General features: G+C 35.9%; 1 protein-coding gene across 2 annotated transcripts in view; it reads left to right on the forward strand.

The window, feature by feature from the left end:
• Positions 1–3,549: 3,549 nt before the first annotated feature.
• TEC (tec protein tyrosine kinase) overlaps positions 3,550–21,824 on the forward strand; it is a gene marked incomplete at both ends in the record, with an annotated part of 85,773 nt that continues 67,498 nt past the window's right edge. Inside the window, one exon of one of the 2 annotated variants that reach the window (XM_081049498.1) lies at positions 3,550–3,702. In XM_081049498.1, the coding sequence (XP_080905624.1) occupies positions 3,565–3,702 (138 nt within the window). The remainder of the gene's footprint in view (positions 3,703–21,824) is intronic. The other variant, XM_081049499.1, reaches the window with a different exon arrangement.

A 21,824-nucleotide genomic window follows, 5' to 3' on the forward strand; every position in this document is an offset into this window, starting at 1 on the left:
TCCTCCTTGCTTTGGCCCACTTTTCACAATACTTGGCAGGTATGTGTTGCATACTTTATAGTTTGGGGTTGAAGGCCATCTTTTGTTCCTTGCAAGATGGGATTATTTTTCTCTGTTTTCATGTTTCATAGTTTGAATAGGCTTTTAAGGGAGGAGAGTAGAAAACATATACCTTTATACTGCCATCTTCCAATAATTTTCCGATTTTCAGAGACAACCATCTTTATTTTTTAAAAACATTTTAGTACTGTCAATTTCTAAGTAACATACTTGTGTCCACTTCTTTCTTTTTCAATTTTACGTATGCTCTATTGACTTCCTACTAGCACGATGGGGGATATAGCTTTCTTTCACAACATACTCCTCCACTCACACCCAAGCACATTTCCTGCACTCAGTTATCTCCACTATATTTTATTAATAGTAAGATTATTACTTATTATTTACCTTATTACGATGTTCTAGGTATTGTTTATAACCAAACTCTATACAATACTGTGATAATTTTTCCTTTTCTATGTAATTTTTTGTTTTCCCTCTAATTAACTGATTTATTTAATTTTTTAAAGTTGACTAAGTTTTACTAATTTATTGTAAATCTTTTCCCAATACCTTCAGGCTCATATCCTGAAAGAACTCTTTCTAAGAAACTTTTAAATTGATCTAATTTGGCCTAGTTGCTTTCTTGCGTTACTGATCAATGTCATCTTAGGATGTTCCTTCTCCATCATCTGGGAGATTCTCTTTACCTCTCTTTTTTGTTGAAACCTTTGTTTCCTGGATTCCAGGTAGTTTGTGGTTTACTTCTTTATTTTGGTAGAGTACATCCTCAAGTAGCTTTTTGAGAAGGGTGAATAAGAGATAAAACTTTAAAGCCTTGCATCTTTGAAAAACGTCTTCATTGTGCTGTCACTGCATTGATAGTTTGGCTGAGTATAGAATTTTAGGTTAGAAATCAATTTCCTCTGGAATTTTTTCCATTGTCTTCTAGTTCTAGTATTGCCCTTGATGGTTGACATTCTGAATTTGATCCATTTTATGAACTACTTTTAAGCTTGCTGAATTTTCTGCCCCGATGTTGGGACCTTTTGCTTCTAGAACTGCAGATTAGCCACGTCCCTCCGTTCCCTTCTTCCCTCCCCCCCCATCCTCACAGCCTTCCAAAAGTCTGCCTTCCATTTGGTAACTATGGTATTACTCACTGGGCTGAGAACTCCACATTTGCATATGGCCTGTTTTCCAGGATGTAGCTTGTTTTTTTCTTATAATCCATTCTTGTAAGTTATATCATTTTCACCCTGCATTGAAGATATGTTGCACAAAGATGAAAAGGTGATTTCCAAAGTGGTATTTTTACATCAACAGTTTCTCAGAAAAAACATATGATAAGAGTCCCAGAATTCTAATTCAGAATAAGAAGGACCAACTTAGATGCAAAAGGAACAAGAAAGAGCTTTTCTCTGACTTCTCAGTTTAGGATAGCTAATGAGTTAAGTGGGTCTGTTATCCCAGCTGCTTATTGAGAGACTGCCATAAACACCAAGAATTATATAAAGAGTTAGTGCACGAGCCCAATCTCTTTCTTTAAGATAGACTACCTGCACATTAAATCAGATGTCCTCACTCCTGAACAATTGAATAAAAATATTTTTGTATGGGTCTGGGACATCTGCATTTAAAAAAAATCTCCTTAGGTGACTCTAATGTGTCCTTAAGGTAGAGAACTATTTCTTTAGGAGCTTAAAATCTAGGTGAAAGTTAAAATATGTATATTAATTGCTATAGAACATGGAAAACTGTGATGGGCTCTGCGATGACTGATACAGAGATCATGGGTATGTGAATCAGAAGGTTTTTAATTAATTGAAATCATCAGGGAAAGGACTTATCAAGGAGGTGCATTTTGAGCTAGTAGAGTTTTCATAGGTGGAGAGAGTGGACTTTCTAGGCCAGGGATTGAATGCCAAGTATTTTGACTGGGTGTGGAGTGTTTGGAGAGCAGTGGAAGTAAAGATTGGCAGTTAGGTTTCAGCCAGATTGTGGACAATCTCCAGGGTTAAACTGAGGAGTTTTGACTTTGTCGTGCAGGTGGTAGGGAGGCTTTGAGGAGGCATTGAGGATTTCTGATGAATGAAATGGCATGATGAAAGTGGTATCTTTGAAGAGTGATCCAATGGGAATGAGGTGTATGTTTGTATGAATAAAATGAGGCAAGAACCTGGGGAAAGGAAGACCAGTTGGAAAGCTACTATTATGGTCCAGGTTGTAATATTCTGAGCTAGGACAAGAGCAGTGGAATTAAAAAAAATAATGATAATAAACATTTGTGTAGTGTTTGCATAAAAAGTTCTTTCCCACATCTCATTAAACCTCACAATAAACTTGTGGTGTTTAATTCCATGGTTTATAAATGAAGGAACTTGTATACAGAGGTTAAGCTGTTGTAAAGTAACTACTTGTATACGGAAAATGGAGGGGCCTGATTGGACGGCAGATCAGTAGTAGAGAGTTGCAAGGGTGCTTCTGAGGATTCAGGTTGGGTGTGAAGATGTAGTTTGAATAAAATGGTAGCATTCTTCAGTGGCTAACTCAGTGTCAGGTCCCTGGCTATGCTCTCAGGTGACCCGTGTGTTCTTCATATGACTTCCATTGCCTGTATGGTTTGATATGCAGTGACTTCTTATAATGGTGTGGTGAGGGAAGGGAAGAACAGGCTGTGGCCAATTCAGCTTGTCTCAAATAAGAATCTTTAGGCCTTTTCTGAGTATCTTGGGGTTTTCACGTAGTTAAATTTTGTTGAATTTTAGAAGGTGTAGTCTAGGTGTGGAGGGTTTGGATGGGGGCACCAAATATATGGCGGAGGACCTTATTCAGATGGGCTGTGCCCTGAGTAGGTTAGCTGGGACTGGGTGAGTTTCCTTTTCTCTTGTGGTTGAGAAGAGAACTGTGGAGTGTGCTAATGTGCACACCAGAGATCATCCTGGTAGCTCTAGTGACTAGGATATGCGATTAAGATTACATCCTTCTCAGAGCTGGAGATTGAATCATGTCTACTACTGTGGCAGTTTATTTTGTTTATACATCTACCGTGTGCGTGTGCTTCTCCATTTTGGGCACCAAGATCCTGAGGCAATTTAAATACCAGCCTAAACCAGCCATGCAGGTGATGAAATGTACTTTTCCATCTGAGATATTTGTCGCCCTGCAAGCAAATAGCAGAAGAGTGTGCCAAAAAATTAAGGGATGCTAAGGAGATACAAAGAAGTGAATCACCATCATGACAAACCTTGATTTGACTTTCTTATGAATGCTGGGATACGGAGGAACAGGACAGGACTGGGGAGAGAGGAGGCTGAGTTTTTGTGCCCTGGGCGTTCTCAGCCCAGCTACGTAGAGTAGCACTCATTGGCCCCAGCTGTGGTGAGGAGAGAGCTTTTTTTGGTAGTTCAAAATGATAATATTCTTGGAAAATTAAAATGTTACATTTTATTTCAATTGTTCATTTTCTCACTTTAGAATATTGGGATCTTCAATGGCAGGAGAAGGAGTGATCAGAAGACTGAGATGAATTTTAACACTATTCTAGAAGAAATTCTTATTAAAAGGTCACAGCAGAAAAAGAAGACATCGCCCTTAAACTACAAAGAGAGACTTTTTGTGCTAACCAAGTCCATGTTAACCTACTATGAGGGTCGAGCAGAGGTAAGAGACAATCAAAATTTACTTTGCTGCTTTCTATGTTGATAATATTTTATGATACTGTCTCCCACCCTCCATCCCCCACCCCCTAAATCTTATGGAATGATCTGCTTTAGGTTAATGAAATTAGGTAATGGTTTGTTATCATTTGGATTTGAAAGATAAAGTTTAGGGTATGGATAGACATTATTCACAAGTCTGTTAATTATGGGTTTAGTATACGTCTTGTATCAGCCTACTTAATTAATCTGTTAGCAAAAACAGATCCTTATGGTATTCATTAAGTATATTGTGTACTGGGTTCTTTCCCATAAATCACTGTATTGTGTATCAAAGTCTTCTTTAGTACATACCATGTTTCCCTGAAAATAAGACCTAGCCAGACCATCAGCTCTAATGCATCTTTTGGAGCAAAAATTAATATAAGAGCCGGTCTTATGTTACCCAGTATTATATTATTATATTATATGATTTTATACCCAGTATTATATTATATCATATCATATCATATCATACCATATCATATCATATATCATATCATATCATATGTTATATTATATTATACCCGGTCTTATAGTAAAATAAGACTGAGTCTTATATTAATTTTTGCTCCAAAAGACTCATTAGAGCTGATAGTCCATCTAGGTCTTATTTTCAGGGAAACACAGTATAAACTATGTCTGTGTTCATTGCTTTATACGAATATTTCTTCATGATTAAGTAGAAGTTACATAAAACTGGTTAGTGATTTGGCGGACCCAACACTGCCAAAGTTGGGTGTGTTAAAGCAGAACCACTTAACTTTCCTTTTGTGATAAGTAGCTACCTCTGAGCAGGGAGAAGCACTCACTAACACCTGGTCGGTGAGCGAGCGGCACGGGGAGGGTGGTGTGTGGTGAGCCCTCCTGGCTCTCCAGTCGCTTTAGCCTCCTGTTCTACCACTGGCCGAGGTGCATGAACGCATAGCCACCTCCGGCCCACCTTTCCCTCCTGTCTGCTGGAAACACACTGTATAGCACTGCAGGTCCAGCCCTGTCCTCCCCACCAGAAATAGTCTTGGGTTCCAGGGAATGGCTGGAGGCTGGGGTGCCCTTCCTTGACCACGTGCTATTGTCTGGTTTGTTACAGTTATTGGTGATTTTGGGGTCTGGTATTTTAGTTCTGCTTTGTCTCTAGAATACCTTCCTCAGAAGTTGATTTACTTGTTTTTATTTATTTATTTGTTTGTTTGTTTTTACTCCCACTGATTTCTCTGTGGTTTTGTTCCTCAATTCAGACTGAATGGCCTTGCTTCTCAATAGTGGTCATCAACTCTGTTAATTTCCTCTGTGGCTTGTCGTTGTGACCTGTGGGATTCTGCAGGTTTATGTAATTTCGGACTTAGTTCTTTATCCACCTTCCTAATCCCCAAAATGCTGAAAACCAAAACTTTAAAAACTCTTTTAGTTGACCAGGGATGAGGCTATTTTTAGTCTTTATTTATCCTACTCTGTGAACTTTTTGTGTGGTGTGTATGTGTAGAAATATTAATGTGTTTAATTATGTGGGGCTGTCAGAGTCCCTGCTGGGATTGTTATGTAATATATGGCATATGTGCCTATTTCATTTGTTAAGTCTGAAAAATTCAGGATTCCAAAAGGATTTCAGATAAGACCAGAAATGCGAATTATTTTAAAATCTAAAACAGATTTTAGGGGGCAACATTAATACATTTTTGCTGTATGGCAATGATTTGTTATAATTTAAATGTAATACAATAAATCTGAGAAAAGAATAGAAATATAGTATCGCTAAAAGTGGTAAAATGTGGTACTTTACTAACCAAAAAGCCTTAGAAACCTGCATTATCAGTTTAGAAATATGGCCTGATACTGTTGAAATATGTTGCAATTGTTAAGTCACCTTGAAGATACTAAGTATACAAACTGAAAAATGCCTTAGTAGCATTAGCAGAATAAAGAGAACAGTGGAACATCTCTTCAGAACCTGGCCCCCTCTCTTGCCTGGGAGCTGCCCTCAGCTGCTATGAGAACCAGAAAGGACAGTGAGGAGTTGTGGCAACATGTAAAAACCCAGCTTCAGATGCTTAGCATCAGAATCCATCTCCTTCCTGGCTACTGACGACGGGCCCAGGGAGTCTAGTGCTGTTAGCTTAACCTCCATTCCTCTGATGAGCTGGACATTTTGATCCCTCCTGGACCTTTCTCTCAGGGACTGACATTCATTTAGCATACTTATGACCTTCATCTTGAAATTCGGCCACAGGTTTGTTTGCCTCTCACAGCTAAAAAGAAATAGTTGCCCATATTACAAAGTTAGAAGTTTTAAGGTAGGAATTTTAATTCTTGAAAAAAAAAAAAAGTTCTGACAATAATGGGCTGAATTCCTGCATGAAAACTCTCTGCCTGGCTTTTGGATAAGCCCGGTAGCACCTCACGGTTGTGTTTGGGTTAATGTGGTCCATTCTCTGTTTTCCATGGATGAATGCTCTGGTTTCCATCTCCCTAGTGGAGAGATTTCTCTATGTTGAGATGTTGAATAAAAACATTTCAGGTAGTTTGTAAATTTGTAACTATTGTTAGCTAACAAATCAGGAACTTTCAATAATTGGACTTTGGTACTCCTAATTTGTTTGGTTTGGCGCTTCTCCAGTATGGACACTGGCAAATAGTTTATAAAGTTGAGAAGTAGGGAGATTAGTGTCAGGGATCTCGAAGGCCACCCGCAGGTTCAATGACTTGCTATGGGATTCAGCATATAATTGTACTCACAGCTATGATTTATTACAGTGAAGGGGGATAAAGCAATATCAGAAAATGGAAAAGGTGCATAGGGTAAGTCTGGAGGAAACCAGGCACAAGCTCGCAAGAGTCCTTTCTCAGTGGAGTCACAAAGGGTGTGCAAAATTCCTCCAGCATCGAATTGTGACAATTGTGAAATGTTGTCTACCAGGGAAGCTCAAAAAAGACTCAGTGTCCAAGATTTTTCTTGGAGGCTGGCCATGTAGGTACCCTCTGCCTAGCATGTGCCAAAATTCTAGACTCCAGAAGGAAAGCAGGTATTCAGTGTAAACCATATTGTTTGTACAAACAGTTGGGGCTCAGTGAGCTAATATCATCAGTGCTGGGAATAGTAGGACCCTCCCAAAGTCCAAGTTCAAGCCAAGGGCCAACCTTGTACGCAGCCCTTTCCCAGGATAGTAGTCTCATAGGCCTGCTATTTTAACTCTTTTTTTTTTTTTTTTTTTTGCAAATCAGTAGTAATAATGATACAAATTAATGAAGCATTTACATCAGAGTTTATAGGCTTGTAAGATAGGTCACTAGCTTGTAAATAGTAGTACAGCTCTAAATACTCAATAAATAGTACAGTAGTTAGTGTACAGGGAATTTTTTTTGGCTTTGAAAATTATCAACTGTTATCCCATGAGAAAGCATTTTCTTACTGGCAGTTGAGTTTCCTAGTTCCTGAAATGAGGTAGTATCAACTTCCTCTTTTGTGTCTCAATTTCCTTTCTCATGTTTCTTCTCTTACTCTTGATTCATATCTATCTTCTTATTCTACTGTCGTGGATCTGAACTTCCTCATTATTAATTGCTTCAAAAGGCCAAGATGCAGGTCTGAAATCCTAGGGTCTGAATAGGTCATTATGTATTGTCTAAGAACAAGGCCATTCTCTTTTGTAACCACAGTACAATGATCAAAACCAAGACATTTAACACTGACACGATACTGTTATTGAATCTGTAGTACGTCGTCAGATTTCATTCATCTTTCTGCGGATACCTTCATAGCTATTTTTTAACCTCCCCCCCTTGCCAAGTCCTGGATTTAATCCCTAATCACATAAATGGCAATGCTGAGAGGAAGAGAAATGTAAGGAAGAAAAGGCCATCTTTTGTTACATACTATAAAGTGCCAACTATATCACGAATACTCACTGATTGTATGTGAGAGTCCAGAAACATGAAATCAGGTTTAAAACTCATTACAGTCTGTTCTGCTCTGATTCTCATGGTCTTCACTAGTTGCTGAAGATCCCTCCTCCTGCAAAATAAATTATTTTAGCCTGGTCCATTAAGATGAGTAAAAATCACTTTTTCTTGTTTCCCTATTTCTACCTTGCCTCAGCTATAACTTTTTATTCTTCTGTGTTAAACAGTTGTTAGGCATGTAAAGCATTTTATGGAGAACAGTACAGTATCAGTAATTACTAGTAAATGAAGAGGGAGTTTAATCAAATGTTTGGTTCTCGTGCTGGACTTTAACTAGAAATAATACAAAGATTCTAAGTCTTGAAAAACAGTCTAGGATCTGGCTATGATAGTTGTGGTTTATTCATTGATTATTTTATTATGACGAGAGACCAAGACGGTAAGAAAAATCAGTGTTTTTGTTCTAATTTATTTTATTCGTAAGTCTTAGCTCTCAGCAATTTTCAGTGATATCAAAAAGTCAAATTTCTACCAAAGGTTTATTTAGTTGTTTTTCCACTGATTATATTCAAAAGAACAGTTCCCAGAATGTTTAGGTAACGGTATTATAGTTGAAATACACAGTGTTTTCTCCACCTTCCTTTTTTCACCTGCCTGTCTTGAAAGAAATTTATCTTAATTGGAAGTGAGTGTGCCTTGTTGCAAGTTTTTTTTTTTAAAGAACTATATTTGACATCTTGATTTTTGTAAGCTGAGTTTTATTTCTCTCTGTTGCATCATGAACTGGGCTGAGGATTCTTAGAACTCTTGGAAGCTATTTCTGTAATTAGTAGTTTTTATGAAGTGTTTGTTGACGATAGGTATGATAGCCTGGAGGAACACTTAAAAAAGAGACCAAATCATATGAGTGGAGGAAGCTTGGGTAACAGAAGTGTAGACTATATAGATTTGGGGGTGGTGGAAGTTAGGGACGGGTTGGGGAAGACCTCTTCTTAGCCAAGGGTTGGAGTATGAGCAGTGTTTATTTTTTATTTTTTATTGGGGAATATTGGGGAACAGTGTGTTTATTCCACGGCCCATCATCTCCCAGTCAAGTCGCTGTTTTCAATCTAGTTGTGGAGGATGTAGCTACTGGCTCATGTGGGAATCGAACCAGCGACGTTGGTGGTATGAGCACTGCACTCCAACCAACTGAGCCAACTGGCCGCCCTGAGCAGTGTTTTTAAATTAAATTTTTTTTCCAACTTTATTTATTTAAGTATGTGTGTATTTAAGGTGCACAACATGATGTGTTTGGCATGCATATACATTGTGAAATTATTAGCACAATCAAGCTAATTAATGTAACCATCACCTCACATAGTTACCTTTTTTCTCCCTGTGGTAAGAATACACAAGATTTAGAGTATGAACACCGTTGGACAGAGAAAGCCTATTCCATAGAGAGGGAACAGCATGTGCAAAGGCCCTGGGGTAAAAGGGGGATTGGCAGGTTTGTGGAACTGTTCTGTTCTAGACATATATAGATCTATATAACTGATGATTACCCATACAAGTGGATAATTCATTTCTTAGTAACAAAAAAGAATCATATAATTTTAGAGCTTGCAGGAGCTTTAAAGAATAAGCCCCGAATTTTTCACTTGTGAAAAATGAGGATAAGGAGATATATGCTCTAGGTCACCCAGTAAGCTGGTTAAGTCTGGACCAAAACTCAGATCTGAATGTTTCTTTATCATCCATTCATTACACTGTCTTAGTTCTGGAAAGAATGTGTTTGGGTTGCCCAAGTGGGTGAGGGCACTTATACAACTTAAATAAAATGGTTGTTTACAGAGTGGACACCATCTAGTGACCATTCAGACCCCTTTGCTTAAAAATACTTGTCACTTTTCTGCCTTTGAAGCTTTGCTCTTGCCATTCCTGACATTTCTCCTTCTCTCTTCTTTTCATCCAAGTCTCATCTCAAATCTTCATAAGTGGGAGGCCTTTTCCATCTCTCTGGTTGTATGTGTTATTATTATTGCCTTTTTCCCACCAAGTACACAATTATCTTGAGGGCAAAGGTTGTGGCCTCATAATTTAAACTTATCACACAGTACCTTGCACCTATTCGGCTTTCCAAAAGTTTATGTTGGTAATAATTACAATGGTAGTGATCAGTTAATATTTGAGGAAGCAAAAAGATATTTAGAGACATTGGGATTGTTATTTCCCATGTAGTTTTGTTCCATTTTATTTTTTTTGAGGAGATGCATCATTTAAGTTTAGCAATAAGACTGTTTATTTGGTATTTATTAGTATTAATCTCTCCTCAGAACTAAAATGTGGATATTATTCTAAACAATCAAGTATGAACTGTCAGAATAAATCACATGGCAATTTGAGAAAGTGAAACTCCATTTTGAGTTGTTTCTAAAACTGTTTAGGACCCTCTAACTCTTAGCCACTGGTTGATGCTGCTCAGGTATGTGTAGAGAGTTACCTGCAGAAGGGAGCTTAGAAGCACCCGTGTTATTCAGCAGTTAATTCTATGACTCTTTGAGGAGGAGAACTGCCCTTATTAGCCTCTGGGTTTTGTGAACTACTGTACTTCTGAATACATATTAAAGTTTGATGACGCCTACCTCAGAGAATTAAAACAATGTTTGTGCTGTCTTTTTGCCAAAGCTCTTCATTTACCTTTTTGATTTTTAATCTTAGAGAATCGTCTATAATATTTGCCTGATTCCATATTGGTAAACACCTGAAATGAAAAAAAATGCACAAAATATATTTGCAATTTGTAGTTGTTTGTTAAATGAAATTATATAAGTAAGAGACTTACATGATATCTCTAGTGAATTTTTTATAGATTGTGGGAGAAGAAATCCCACCCCTCTTAGTTTGTATGAGAAAACATTTTTTCCATTCTGTTTTATTCCAAGTAATCACATAGGTCTAGCTGTTCCTTAATTTTATTTGCCACTGCAAAAAGTGACGTGGATAGGTAGAAGTCCCTGCTAGATTGTAACATGCAAATTTTATTCCCTTTAGAGGAATACATACTGTGTTTCCCTGAAAATAAGACCTCGCCGGACAATCATCTCTAATGCGTCTTTTGAAGCAAAAATTAATATAAGACCTGGTCTTATTTTACTATAATACAAGACTGAATATAATATAATATAATATAATATAATATAATATAAACCGGTTCTTATATAATATAATATCAGATGTAATATATAATATAATATAATATAGTATAATATAATAATATTGGGTCTTATAGAATATAAGACCGAGTCTTATATTAATTTTTGCTCCAAAAGACACATTAGAGTTGATTGTCTGGTTAGGTCTTATTTTCGGGGAAACACGGTATATGTATATGTATATTTTGTATACAGGTATGCAGGTAGCTACAGCTGTACTTATATTTCCTGGTAGAAGAGAGTCTATACATTTTTATTTGTTATATAGGACTCATCATTTGTTTTAGTTTATTCATCACTGTACAACAAAGATTTAGTGAGTATATATAGTACGCTAGAGTGGAGGAATTAAAAGATGCATGATTCTGGCTTTAAGTTTACAGTCTGATTAAGCGATAGTTCTACTTTTATGTGTTCATAATCGCAGACTTTCTTATGCTGTGCCCACTTTCTTGTGAAGGGGTTCTTCTGAGACCTGGAGTTCTTACCTTATGTGCTGCTGCTGTTTGCACCTGCCCATGCATTTCTAGATTACTTGGGACTTTTAACTTCACTGGCCCTCGGGTTTCCACGTGTAATATGTGTGGTTACACCTACAGGATTTCAAGGTTTCCTTCTGTTAAAATTTCCATAGCATAGATTTCACAGAAGTACAGGGGTGTTGCATACAGAGTTGCTGTGCTCTGTGGTCCTTGGCATCTCCATAAGGTATATTAGTAGATAACCAACCAATGTGTGCACCGTGTATTTAGCAAGGGAAGAAACCAAGGGACAACGCAATAGGCACCTGCTCTGAAGTGACATCCCATTTGAGTAGGTGAACCAAAATGTCTTACCTTTCTGGCCAGTGTGCTGTTAAACCACGCTGTGCTACTTCCCACAAAGGGGACTTCCTTAAACGGTAACTTCACTGACTACCCTGGACGTGTTTCCTTCCTTCTTCCTGTCATTGGCTTTACACAGGGTGCTCCTTAACAGTTGTTGATTTGTGTTTATTTTTGCCTCACTGCACCCCTGTGAGGTGGTGGGAGCCTTTGCATTTCAGTAAATTAAAATTGTGCAGAAAAGAGACCCACAGAAAGAAAAATTTTCAGTGAATCCTTAATAAGGAAGAAGTTTGAAAAGGGCGATATGTAGGTTTAAACCCTTAAGAACTTCCAAGTGGGTTTGGTTAAATAATATGAATGAAAATTCATTTCATAAATACTTTAAATGATTCTTTATAGAGAAAACTAACAAGTAGCTCAATCAAAGATGAATTCATTACTTTCATAGTTTACCCCAGCTGTAGAGAACAGTGTCACAATTGAAAAAGACCCCTATAAATCTACTGCAACATATTAGTAAGTTAGTTTTAACATTTTTTAAAACAGTAGAGTAAGCTGATTTTTACTTTAACTCAGTCCCATCTAGGATTAATTATAGTACGATATCAAATGGTATGGATTTAAATTTTCTTGGAAAAAGGTATCTGGATGCTAAAGATCAAATATGTAATTCAGATTTTACTTTAAAAACAGGGTCATTATTTTCAGAAATCACACGTAATCACTTTCTAAGGATTGGTGTTAAAATGACTAAAATATCTGTAGGCAACAAGACCAATATCCACTGGGTGAGCTAATGTTTTTCTTGAGGTTCTAGAACCAGCTTATCAGCAGTTTTCTGTTCCTTCTTCATTCTAGGGAAGTTCAGTCGGGGTCCATGGTCCACCTCCGAGTTAATAGAATTTCTAAGAGTTAGCGAGTAGGCTATGGATTCTGGAGCCAGATGACTTAGGTTCAAATCCTAAATGTATTGCTTATTAGCTGTGATCTTTGACAAGTTACTTAATCTCTCTGTACCTCATTTTCTTCATCTTAAAACTGGGACAAATAATAGTAGTTCACTCACATGTTTTTGTGAGGAGTAAATGAGTAGGAAGTAATTAGGGCAGTTCCTGGCATATAGTAAATACCATTTTAAGTATCAGCGGTTGTTATGGTAGGCAGGATGCATTGTCACCCACTTGTGTCTTTATTGTCTAACGTGTTTCAGAGTTTCTGTTCTTATATCTGGCTTTTCCTAGATATAGATATTATTCCAATAAGCTTAATTGTTTCATTCTCCTACTCACAGGTGATTCACTCCTTAAATTGATCACTGTTGCTTGTTACATTGTGTTCTGGTAACTGGTGGAAATGCGTACCTCAGGGTAGGGTTATTTCGCTTTCTCAGCATCTCTGAGCCTGTGTTGGTGGAACTCTTGTTGGGGGCCATCTGATCTGGATATTTGTCTGTGGGACACGTGACAGGGTGCTGGCTGTGATAAATGTGGTGTTGCTTCAGTTTTACATTTTTATAACACCAGAGGAGTATCTACCTTGAATCACATTAAAGAAAACTAAGCATTAGACCCTTTCAATTCTACAGCCCTTTCTAAGGGACCTGGAAGGGACCTAGCAATTTTTTTTTATAATTTTGCACTAAAACAAAGAGGGACTTCTCCCCAGAGTGTATAAGCTTCAGGTCACTCAAACCCTGGATATACCTGTGCAGAGCAGGTAAGACTTTATTTGTTCTAATATCTGACAATATCTATAAATTCTGCTAGTGAAATACTTACAAGCATCTACGCTGCAAAACAGCTGAAAACCAAGCACGTTTATAATTGGTTTGTGTTTTTAAAAGTCTTCCTTTCAAGAGCAAAATGGTATATGTCAAATATAATGTGCTAAATTCGTTTCCCTCTAATAGGTTCAGAGGTTTTTGTTTTTGTTTTTTTTTTGAAAGCTTGTAAGAGTTTATTTGAGCCAAACTGACGACAGTTGCTGGGAAGCAAAATCTCAATGGATCGAGAACATGCTCCTTAGAGTTGTTTTTTAAAGTCCCATACTTGTTAAAAGTATTGTGGACTATTTTTGTGGTTGTAGTTCCTCTTGTGAATAGGTTATTTGTCATGTTAAGTTTGTTGTAATTAGATATTGTTGATATATAATCAAACTCTTGATTTTTATAAATCTTTTTTGTGACTAACCAGTATACTATGCTATTTCTAAATATTACATAGAGAAATAATTTTCTGTTCCTAACTTTGCTATAAAGGCGTTGTTTTCTATTCAACTTAATCCAAATTATGAGAAGAAAGCAATGAAAAACATTAGGAAAAATAAAAGCATTTTAAATCCTAAACAGCAATACTCAAAAGGGTGAGGTTAAATCTTTTTTTGCTAAGGAAGTTATAAACTGTGTTGGAAAGAGGTAGTGATGGGAGATGATGGAGGAACATACATAACTAATGACATTAAATTTTATGAATCAACTGAGTTATAAAATTTAGACGTAGAGAAACCTAGATATATAATTCATAAATCTATCATTGGTGGAGTAATAGAATTCAACCCCAGGCATGTGACTTGGAAGGCCCCCCACGGACATCTCTACCCTAATTTCCTAGCCAAAAATATTCATTTTTTACTTAATTAATTTAACAAAAGTATATTAAGTGCCTACTTTGTGCCAGGTACTGTTCTAGGCTCTGGGTAAACAAGAATATATAAAGCAAATGTCCTGCTCTTATGAAACTTATCTTCTAGTGGAGAAAGACAGCATACACCAATAAATATCTCCTTGCCATGAAGAAAAGTAAAACAGGATTGGAGAGGTAGAAACTTGCATGCTTGTGTTTTGTTTTTTGTAGGTGGTCAGGAAACTAAGATCTTGGTAAGAGAAAGGCAGGTGACTTAGAAGCCTGGGGGAGGGTGTCCAGCAGGGAAGCCAGGAATGCAAGGTCCAGAGGGAGGCAGCAGGTGCTTCTTTGCTCAAGAAACCAGAGAGGCCCAGGGGCTGAAGTGGAATGGGGTGGGGTGTGGGGGAAGAGGAGGGAGACCTGGGCGAGATCATGTATGGATGGCTTTGTGGGCCATGGGAAAGACGGGATTTTTTTTTTTTTTTTTTTTTTTAGTAGGAAGATTCTGGAGGGTTATGAACAGGAAGTGACAAAATTTGGCCTTTATATTCATGCACATCAAGATGTGGGGCACAGTGGAGCATTAACTAGCAGATAGAAGGTTTAAGGTATAGTTCTGGCTCTGCTAGTGTGACCATGGGGAGGTCAGTTATCCAACAGTGCCTCAGTTTTCACCATAAATAAGGAAATTGGATTATGAGATCACTAGAATCTTTTTCAAGGCCAAATATAATTCTCAAATCTTAAAATAGTTATTAAGTATTCAGATATCTTGGCAGTGGTTATTGACTATGTGGAATAGAAGAGGAGACTTGCCTTCCCCACTGTCTGCTCAGACTTTGGACCTTTCCCATTCTCAGCCCTGAGCCTCACCCCTGCCTCTGGGTAACCTAGTTCTCGTGTGTGTGTGTGTGTGTGTGTGTGTGTGTGTGTGTGTGTGTGTTTGTGTGTGTGTGTAGTGGTGCTTCACTGTTTTTTTTCAACCGGCATTTCTTTGATTACTAAAGAGGATTAGCAGGTCTACATATTTTCATGGTTCATTGGCATTTACTCTCTGTCAAAGTCTCCATTTAGATATTTTTCCTTTTTTTTTTTTCTATTAGGTTTTCTGCTTTTCTTACTTGTTTTTTAAAAAGTGCCAAATATATATTCTGAATCAAACCCATAGTCTGCATATCCTTTGCAAATACTTGTTTGTACTTGTGGCTTGTCTTTTAATTTTCTTAATGATATGTTTTTTTTTCTTATTGTGGTAAAATACGTAAGAAAATTTACCATTGTAACCATTTTAAAGTATGTGATTCAGTGGCATTAAGTACATTTGTAATGTTGTGCAATAGTCACTACTATCTATTAGGTTGCTGCAAAAGTAATTGTGATTTAAAAGGTTAAAAATAACTGCAAAAACCGCAGTTACTTTTGCACCAATATCATAGTTCCAAAACTTTTTCATCATCCCAAACAGAAATCTTGAGAATGTTCCATATGCCCTTGAGAAGAATGTACATTTTGTTGCTTTTTGGATGGGATGTTCTGTATGTATCTGTTAAGTCCATCTTGTTTCCTGTGTCATTTAAGGTCAATATTTCCTTATTGATTTTCTTTCTAGATGATCTACCTTGATTAAGTGGGGTATTAAAATCCCCTATTGTTATTGTATTGATGTTTTACTTCTCCATTTAGCTCTGTTAATATTTGCTTTATATATTTGGGTGCTTCTATGTTGGGTGCATAAATATTTACAAATGGTGTATCCTCTTGTTAGATTGACCCTGGTATCATTATGGAATACCCTTCTTTATCTCTTAGTACAGTCTTTGTTTTAAAGTCTGTTTTGTCTGATATAAGTATAGCTATTCTAGCTTTCTTTTGATTTCCATTTGCCTTGAATATCCTTACCCATCCCTTCACTTTCACTTTGTGTCCTTATATTTAAAGTGATCTCTTGTAGGCAGCATATAGATGGGTCTTTTTAAAAAAATCCATTCAGCCACTCTGTCTTTTGATGGAAGAATTTAGACCATTTATATTTAAAGTAATTATTGTTTGGTATGTTCTTACTGCCATTTTGTTGAGTTTCTGTTTTTGTTTTTTTTTTGGCTGTTTTTGTAGTCCCTCTCTGTTCCTTTCTTCTTCTCTTGCTCTCTTCCTTTGTGGATGATGACTATCTTTAGCAGTACACTTATATTCTTTTCTTTTTACCTTTTATATGCCTATTAACTATAGCTTTTGCTTTGTGGTTACCATGTGGCTTACAACCTATATCTATAACAGTATATTTTAAGTTGATAACAACTTAAGTTTGATTGCATTCTAAAGCTCAACATTTTTACTCCCCCCACGCTTTATATTTTTGATGTCACATTTTACATACTTTTTATCTTGTATATCCCTTAACTAATAACTGTAACCGTAGTTATTTTTTACTTATTTTTAACTTTTGTACTTTAATCTTCATGCTAGCTTTATAAGTAATTAATCTTCTATCTTTATTATATATTTACCCATCCAGTGATACTTATTCTTTCATATGTTTTTATTGTTGCTAATTAGAGCCCTTACTTTTCAGCTTAAGGAAGCTTCTTTAACATTTCTTGTAAGGCTGAGTTAGTGGTGATGAATTCCTTTAGCTTTTGCTTGTCTGGAAAATTCTTTATCCCTCCTTTAATTTTAAATAACTTTGCAGAGTAGAGTATTCTTGATTGGAAGTTTTTGTTCTTTCAGCATTTTGAATATATGGTGCTACTCCCTTCTGGCCTGCAAAGTTTCTGTTAAAAAAATGTGCTAGGTCTTCTATTTGGTACCTTCTTACATTTTCCATCTTGTTGTAGAAGTTCTCACTGTGTTTATCCATTCTTTTCCCCAGTTCAGTGAGCATCTTTATGACCATTACTTTGAGCTCTTTATTAGGTAAATTAGTTATTTCTGTTTCATTAAGGTTTTTTTCTGAGGTATTATCTCTTTTTTTCATTTGGAACCATATTTCTTTGTTTCTTCATTTTGCTTGACTCTCTATGTTGGTGAGTATGCATTAGATGAAACAACCACCTCTCCCAGACTTGAGGAAGTGGCCTTGTGTAGGAGATGAACCTTGTCATCAACCTTGCCCCAGCTTTTGGTTGTCTCTCAAGCCTTTGTGCTTGTCCAAGCAGCCTGTTGTATTTTTAATGGCTCCCAGGAGTTGGAGATGTACCAAGACCTGCCAGTGTCTCACAGGGAGGATCTCCGCACCCACAGTCAAGCTGATTGTAAACCACATTTTCAGGCAGCAGCTATAAAAAGTATGCAAACATATGCAGTCCTATGGGACTACAGGCATAAGCTCCGCTGGCCACCAGAGCCTGGCGATTTGATGGTGGCCTCTGGGTAGCAGTGGCAAAGATTGGAGTTCCAAATGAGTATATAAGCTATTCTCTGGGAGAAGCTCTTTTATGGGACAGATAACATGTTAGGCTACATAACAAGTCTTAATAAAATTTAAGAGGATTGAAATCATATCAAATATCTTTTCTGGCCATAATAATATGAAATGAAAAATCAATTACATAAAGAAAACTGGAAAATTTACAAATATATGGAGATTAAATAACATGCTACTAAACAACTAATGGGTCAAATAATAATTTAAAAGAGAAATAAAAAAATACATTGAGACAAACTAAAATGGAAATATATCAAAATTTATGGGAAGCAGCACAAGCCTACTTCAAGAAACAAGAAAAATCTAAAACAACCTAAGTTTACACGTCAAGGAATTAGATAGAAAGACAACAAAGTTAGTAGAGGGAAATAACAAAGATTAGAGCACAAATAAGTGAAATAGAAACTAAAAAGCCAATAGAAAAGATCAATGGAATTAAGAGCTGGTTCTTTGAAAACATAAACAAAATTGACAGACCTTTAGCTAGACTCACCAAGACAAAAAGAGAACTCAAGTAAGTAAAGTCAGAAGTAAAAGAGAAGTTACAACTAGTACCACAGAAATACAAAGGATCATAAGAGACTACTATGAACAATTATATGCCAGCAAATTGGACCACCTAAAAGAAATGGATACATTTCTAGAAACTAGTTTACCAAGACTAAATCACAAAGATGTGAAAATATGAACAGACTGATTAGTAATAAGGAGATTGTATTAGTAATCAAAAACCTCCCAAACAAAAGTCCAGGACCAAACAGCTTCACTGGCAAATTCTACCAAACATTCAAAGATGAATTAATACCAAGTCTTTCTCAAACTCTTCCAAAAAACAGAAGAGAAAGGAACTCTTCAAAACTAATTGTACAAGGCCAGCATTAACCTGATACCAAAATTAGTTAAAGATGTTATAAGGAAAGAAAATCACAGGCTAATAGCCCTGATGAACATAAATGCAAAAGTCCTCAACAAAATATCAGCAAACTGAGTTCAACAATAGATTAAAAGGATCACTCACTATGATCAAGTAGGATTCATTCCAGGGATGCAAGGATGGTTCAACATCCACATGTCAGTCATTGTGATGGACCACATTGACAAAATAAAGGATAAAATCATATGATCATCACAGCTAACATCATACTCAATGGTAAGAGGCTGAAAACTTTCTCCCTAGGATCAGGAACAAGACAAGGATATCCACTATCACCACCTTTATTCAATATAGTATTGGAAGTCCTAGCCAGAAGAATTAGGCAAGAAAAAGAAATAAGAGGTATCTAAATTAGAAAGGAAAAAGTAAAACTCATTATTTGCAGACTACATGATATTGTATATGGAAAATCCTAAAGATTCCATCAAAAAGCTCTTAGAACTAATAAATGAATTCAAGAAAGTTGCAGGATACAAAATTAATACACAAAGATCAGTTACATTCATAAATACTAATAAGAAACTATCAGAAAGAGAAATTAAGAAAACACTCCACTTACAACTACATCAAAAAGAATAAAATAAAAATAGGAATAAATTTAACCAAGGAAATGAAAGATTTGTTTACTGAAAACCACAACTATTTCATGCTCATGGATTGGAAGAACTAATATTGATAAAATGTCCACCCAAAGCAATTTACAGATTCATTGCAATCTCTATTAAAATTCCAATGGCATTCTTCACAGAAATAGAACAAACAATTCTAAAATTTGTATGGAGCCACAAAAGACCCTGAATAACCAAAACCATCTTGAGAAAGAAGTACAAAGATGGTAGCTTCATGCGCCCTGACTTTAAACTATATTACAAAGCAATAGTAATTAAAACAGTACGGTATTAGCATAAAAACAAGATCAATGGACCAGAGTAGAGAACCCGAAAGTAAACCCATGCATATGTGGTCAATTAATTTACAATAAAGGAGCCAAGAATATACATGAGGAAAGGACAGTGTCTCCAATAAATGGCGTTAGACAAACTGGACAACCACATGCAAAAAAATGAAATGGGCCCACTATGTTATACCACACAAAATTTAACTCAAAATTAATTAAAGACTTGAATGTAAGACCTAAAACCATAAAACTCCTAGGAGAAAACATAGGCAAAAGCTCCTTGACATTGGTCTTAGAGATGGTTTTTAAAATTTGACACCAAAAGCAAAGGAAACAAAAGTAAAAATCAACAAGTGGGACTACATCAAACTAAAAAGCTTCTTTACAGCATACGAAACCATCAACAAAATGAAGAGAAAACCTACTGAAAGGGAGAAAATATTTGCAAATAATGTATGTGATATGTAATTTGGTTAATATCCAAAATATCTAAAAAGCTCATACAACTCAATACAAAAAACAAAAACAAAAGAAAAGACAAAGAAACCAATTAATTTAAAAATAGGCAGATGAACAGGTACCTGAAGAAGTGCTCAACATCATGAATCATTGGAAATGTAAATCAAAACCACAATGAGATGTCACTTTCATACTTGTTAGTATGGCTGTTATAGAAAAGATAAGAAATAACAAGTATTGGCGAGAACATGGAGAAAAGCAAACCTCTGTGCACTATTGGTGGGAACATAAATTGGTACAGCCACTATGGAAAACTGTATGGAGGTTTCTCAAGAAATTAAAAATAGAACTACCATTTCGGGAATTTATCCAAAGAAATGAAATCACTAACTCGAAAAGATATGTTCTCGTACATTGCATATATTGCCATTCATTGCAGCCATGTGTACAATAGCCAAGATATGGAAACAATCTAACTGCCCACCAAAGGATGAATGGATAAAGAAGTGATATATATTCATATATATAAATATTCATGTAATATTTGCGTATATGAATTAGTCATACATGAATTATGATTATATATTTATTTACACATATGAATATTATTCAAGCATAAAAAAGAATGAAATCTTTGCCATTTGTGACAATATAGACAGACCTTGAGGACATTACGCTAAGTGAAATAAATCAGTCAGAGAATGACAAATAGCATATTATCTCTCTTATATATGGAATATTTTTTTAAAAAGCATGCTGACAGATATAGAAAACAGATTGGTGATTGCCAGAGGCAGGTTTGGGGGTGGGAGAAATGGATGAGTAGGGAATTAAATATTTAAAAAAATAAAAAAAATGATTAGGGCAATAAAACAAATCATAATAAAACTTAGAATTCATAGTCTTCCTTATTTTACAATAAATTTATAAATTTATTAAAGCATCTTATGAAAGTCAAAGTGAGCTGCTTCCCATACGTTCTGAGATAAGCAAACCATTGGTTCCTAAATTGCAGTAAAATTTTCTCAGCACTAAGTTTCACAAAGATTACACCAAAGAAACCTATATGACGCTTACTTAGCATGTCAACATGTAGTTTTCATTTCCTCTATAGGGACACTGACACACCACTAGAAATATTTTCTGTTTTGTTTTTATTTAGAAACAAGTTTAATTAGGTTCTTTGCTAATAGTTTTTATTCCATGTTTTTAAATTGCTAAACTTTACACGTAACATCCTGCATTTCTACCTCTAATTTTGGAGAGCCTCTAAGACTATTAAATATAAGAATGGGGAGTCAGCAAATCTAGGTCTTGTGCATTTTTGGTCGGTGGTACCAGGGAGTCACATAATTACTCTGAACCTCAGTAATCTTCTGTTTAAAAGGTGAGAGAAGAGTAGCATCTGCCTTACCTATTTTACAGTTGTAAAATCTAATTAAACAATGGTGGTAAAAGCATTTTGCATCTTTAAAATAATTAGTTATCACTGTTAATGCTGATTTGATTGCCATTATCTATAAATCATCTGAAGTCAGAAAGTATTAAATCATATAAGCTCAGATGGCACAAAATTACATAATTTACATCTGAAAAACTGCATATAACTTTGATCATTCCTGAAAACAAACGAAGAAAAGCAACTGAAAACTATCAAGAGGGGTCATTAAAATGTCCAAAGGAATGGGCTACTAGTATAAAAGAATAGACATTATAGAATCCTAATGACTGATCCAAAGAGGGCCAAGAAAGAAAAGCAATGGATCTTAAAAAATAAAAATAAAAAAAAGTAAAAAGAAAGAAAAAAAGAAACCTGTACTCATTAAGTAGTCG

The sequence above is a fragment of the Rhinolophus hipposideros genome (assembly GCF_964194185.1).
Source record: "Rhinolophus hipposideros genome assembly, chromosome: 1".
Classification (NCBI taxonomy): domain Eukaryota; kingdom Metazoa; phylum Chordata; class Mammalia; order Chiroptera; family Rhinolophidae; genus Rhinolophus; species Rhinolophus hipposideros.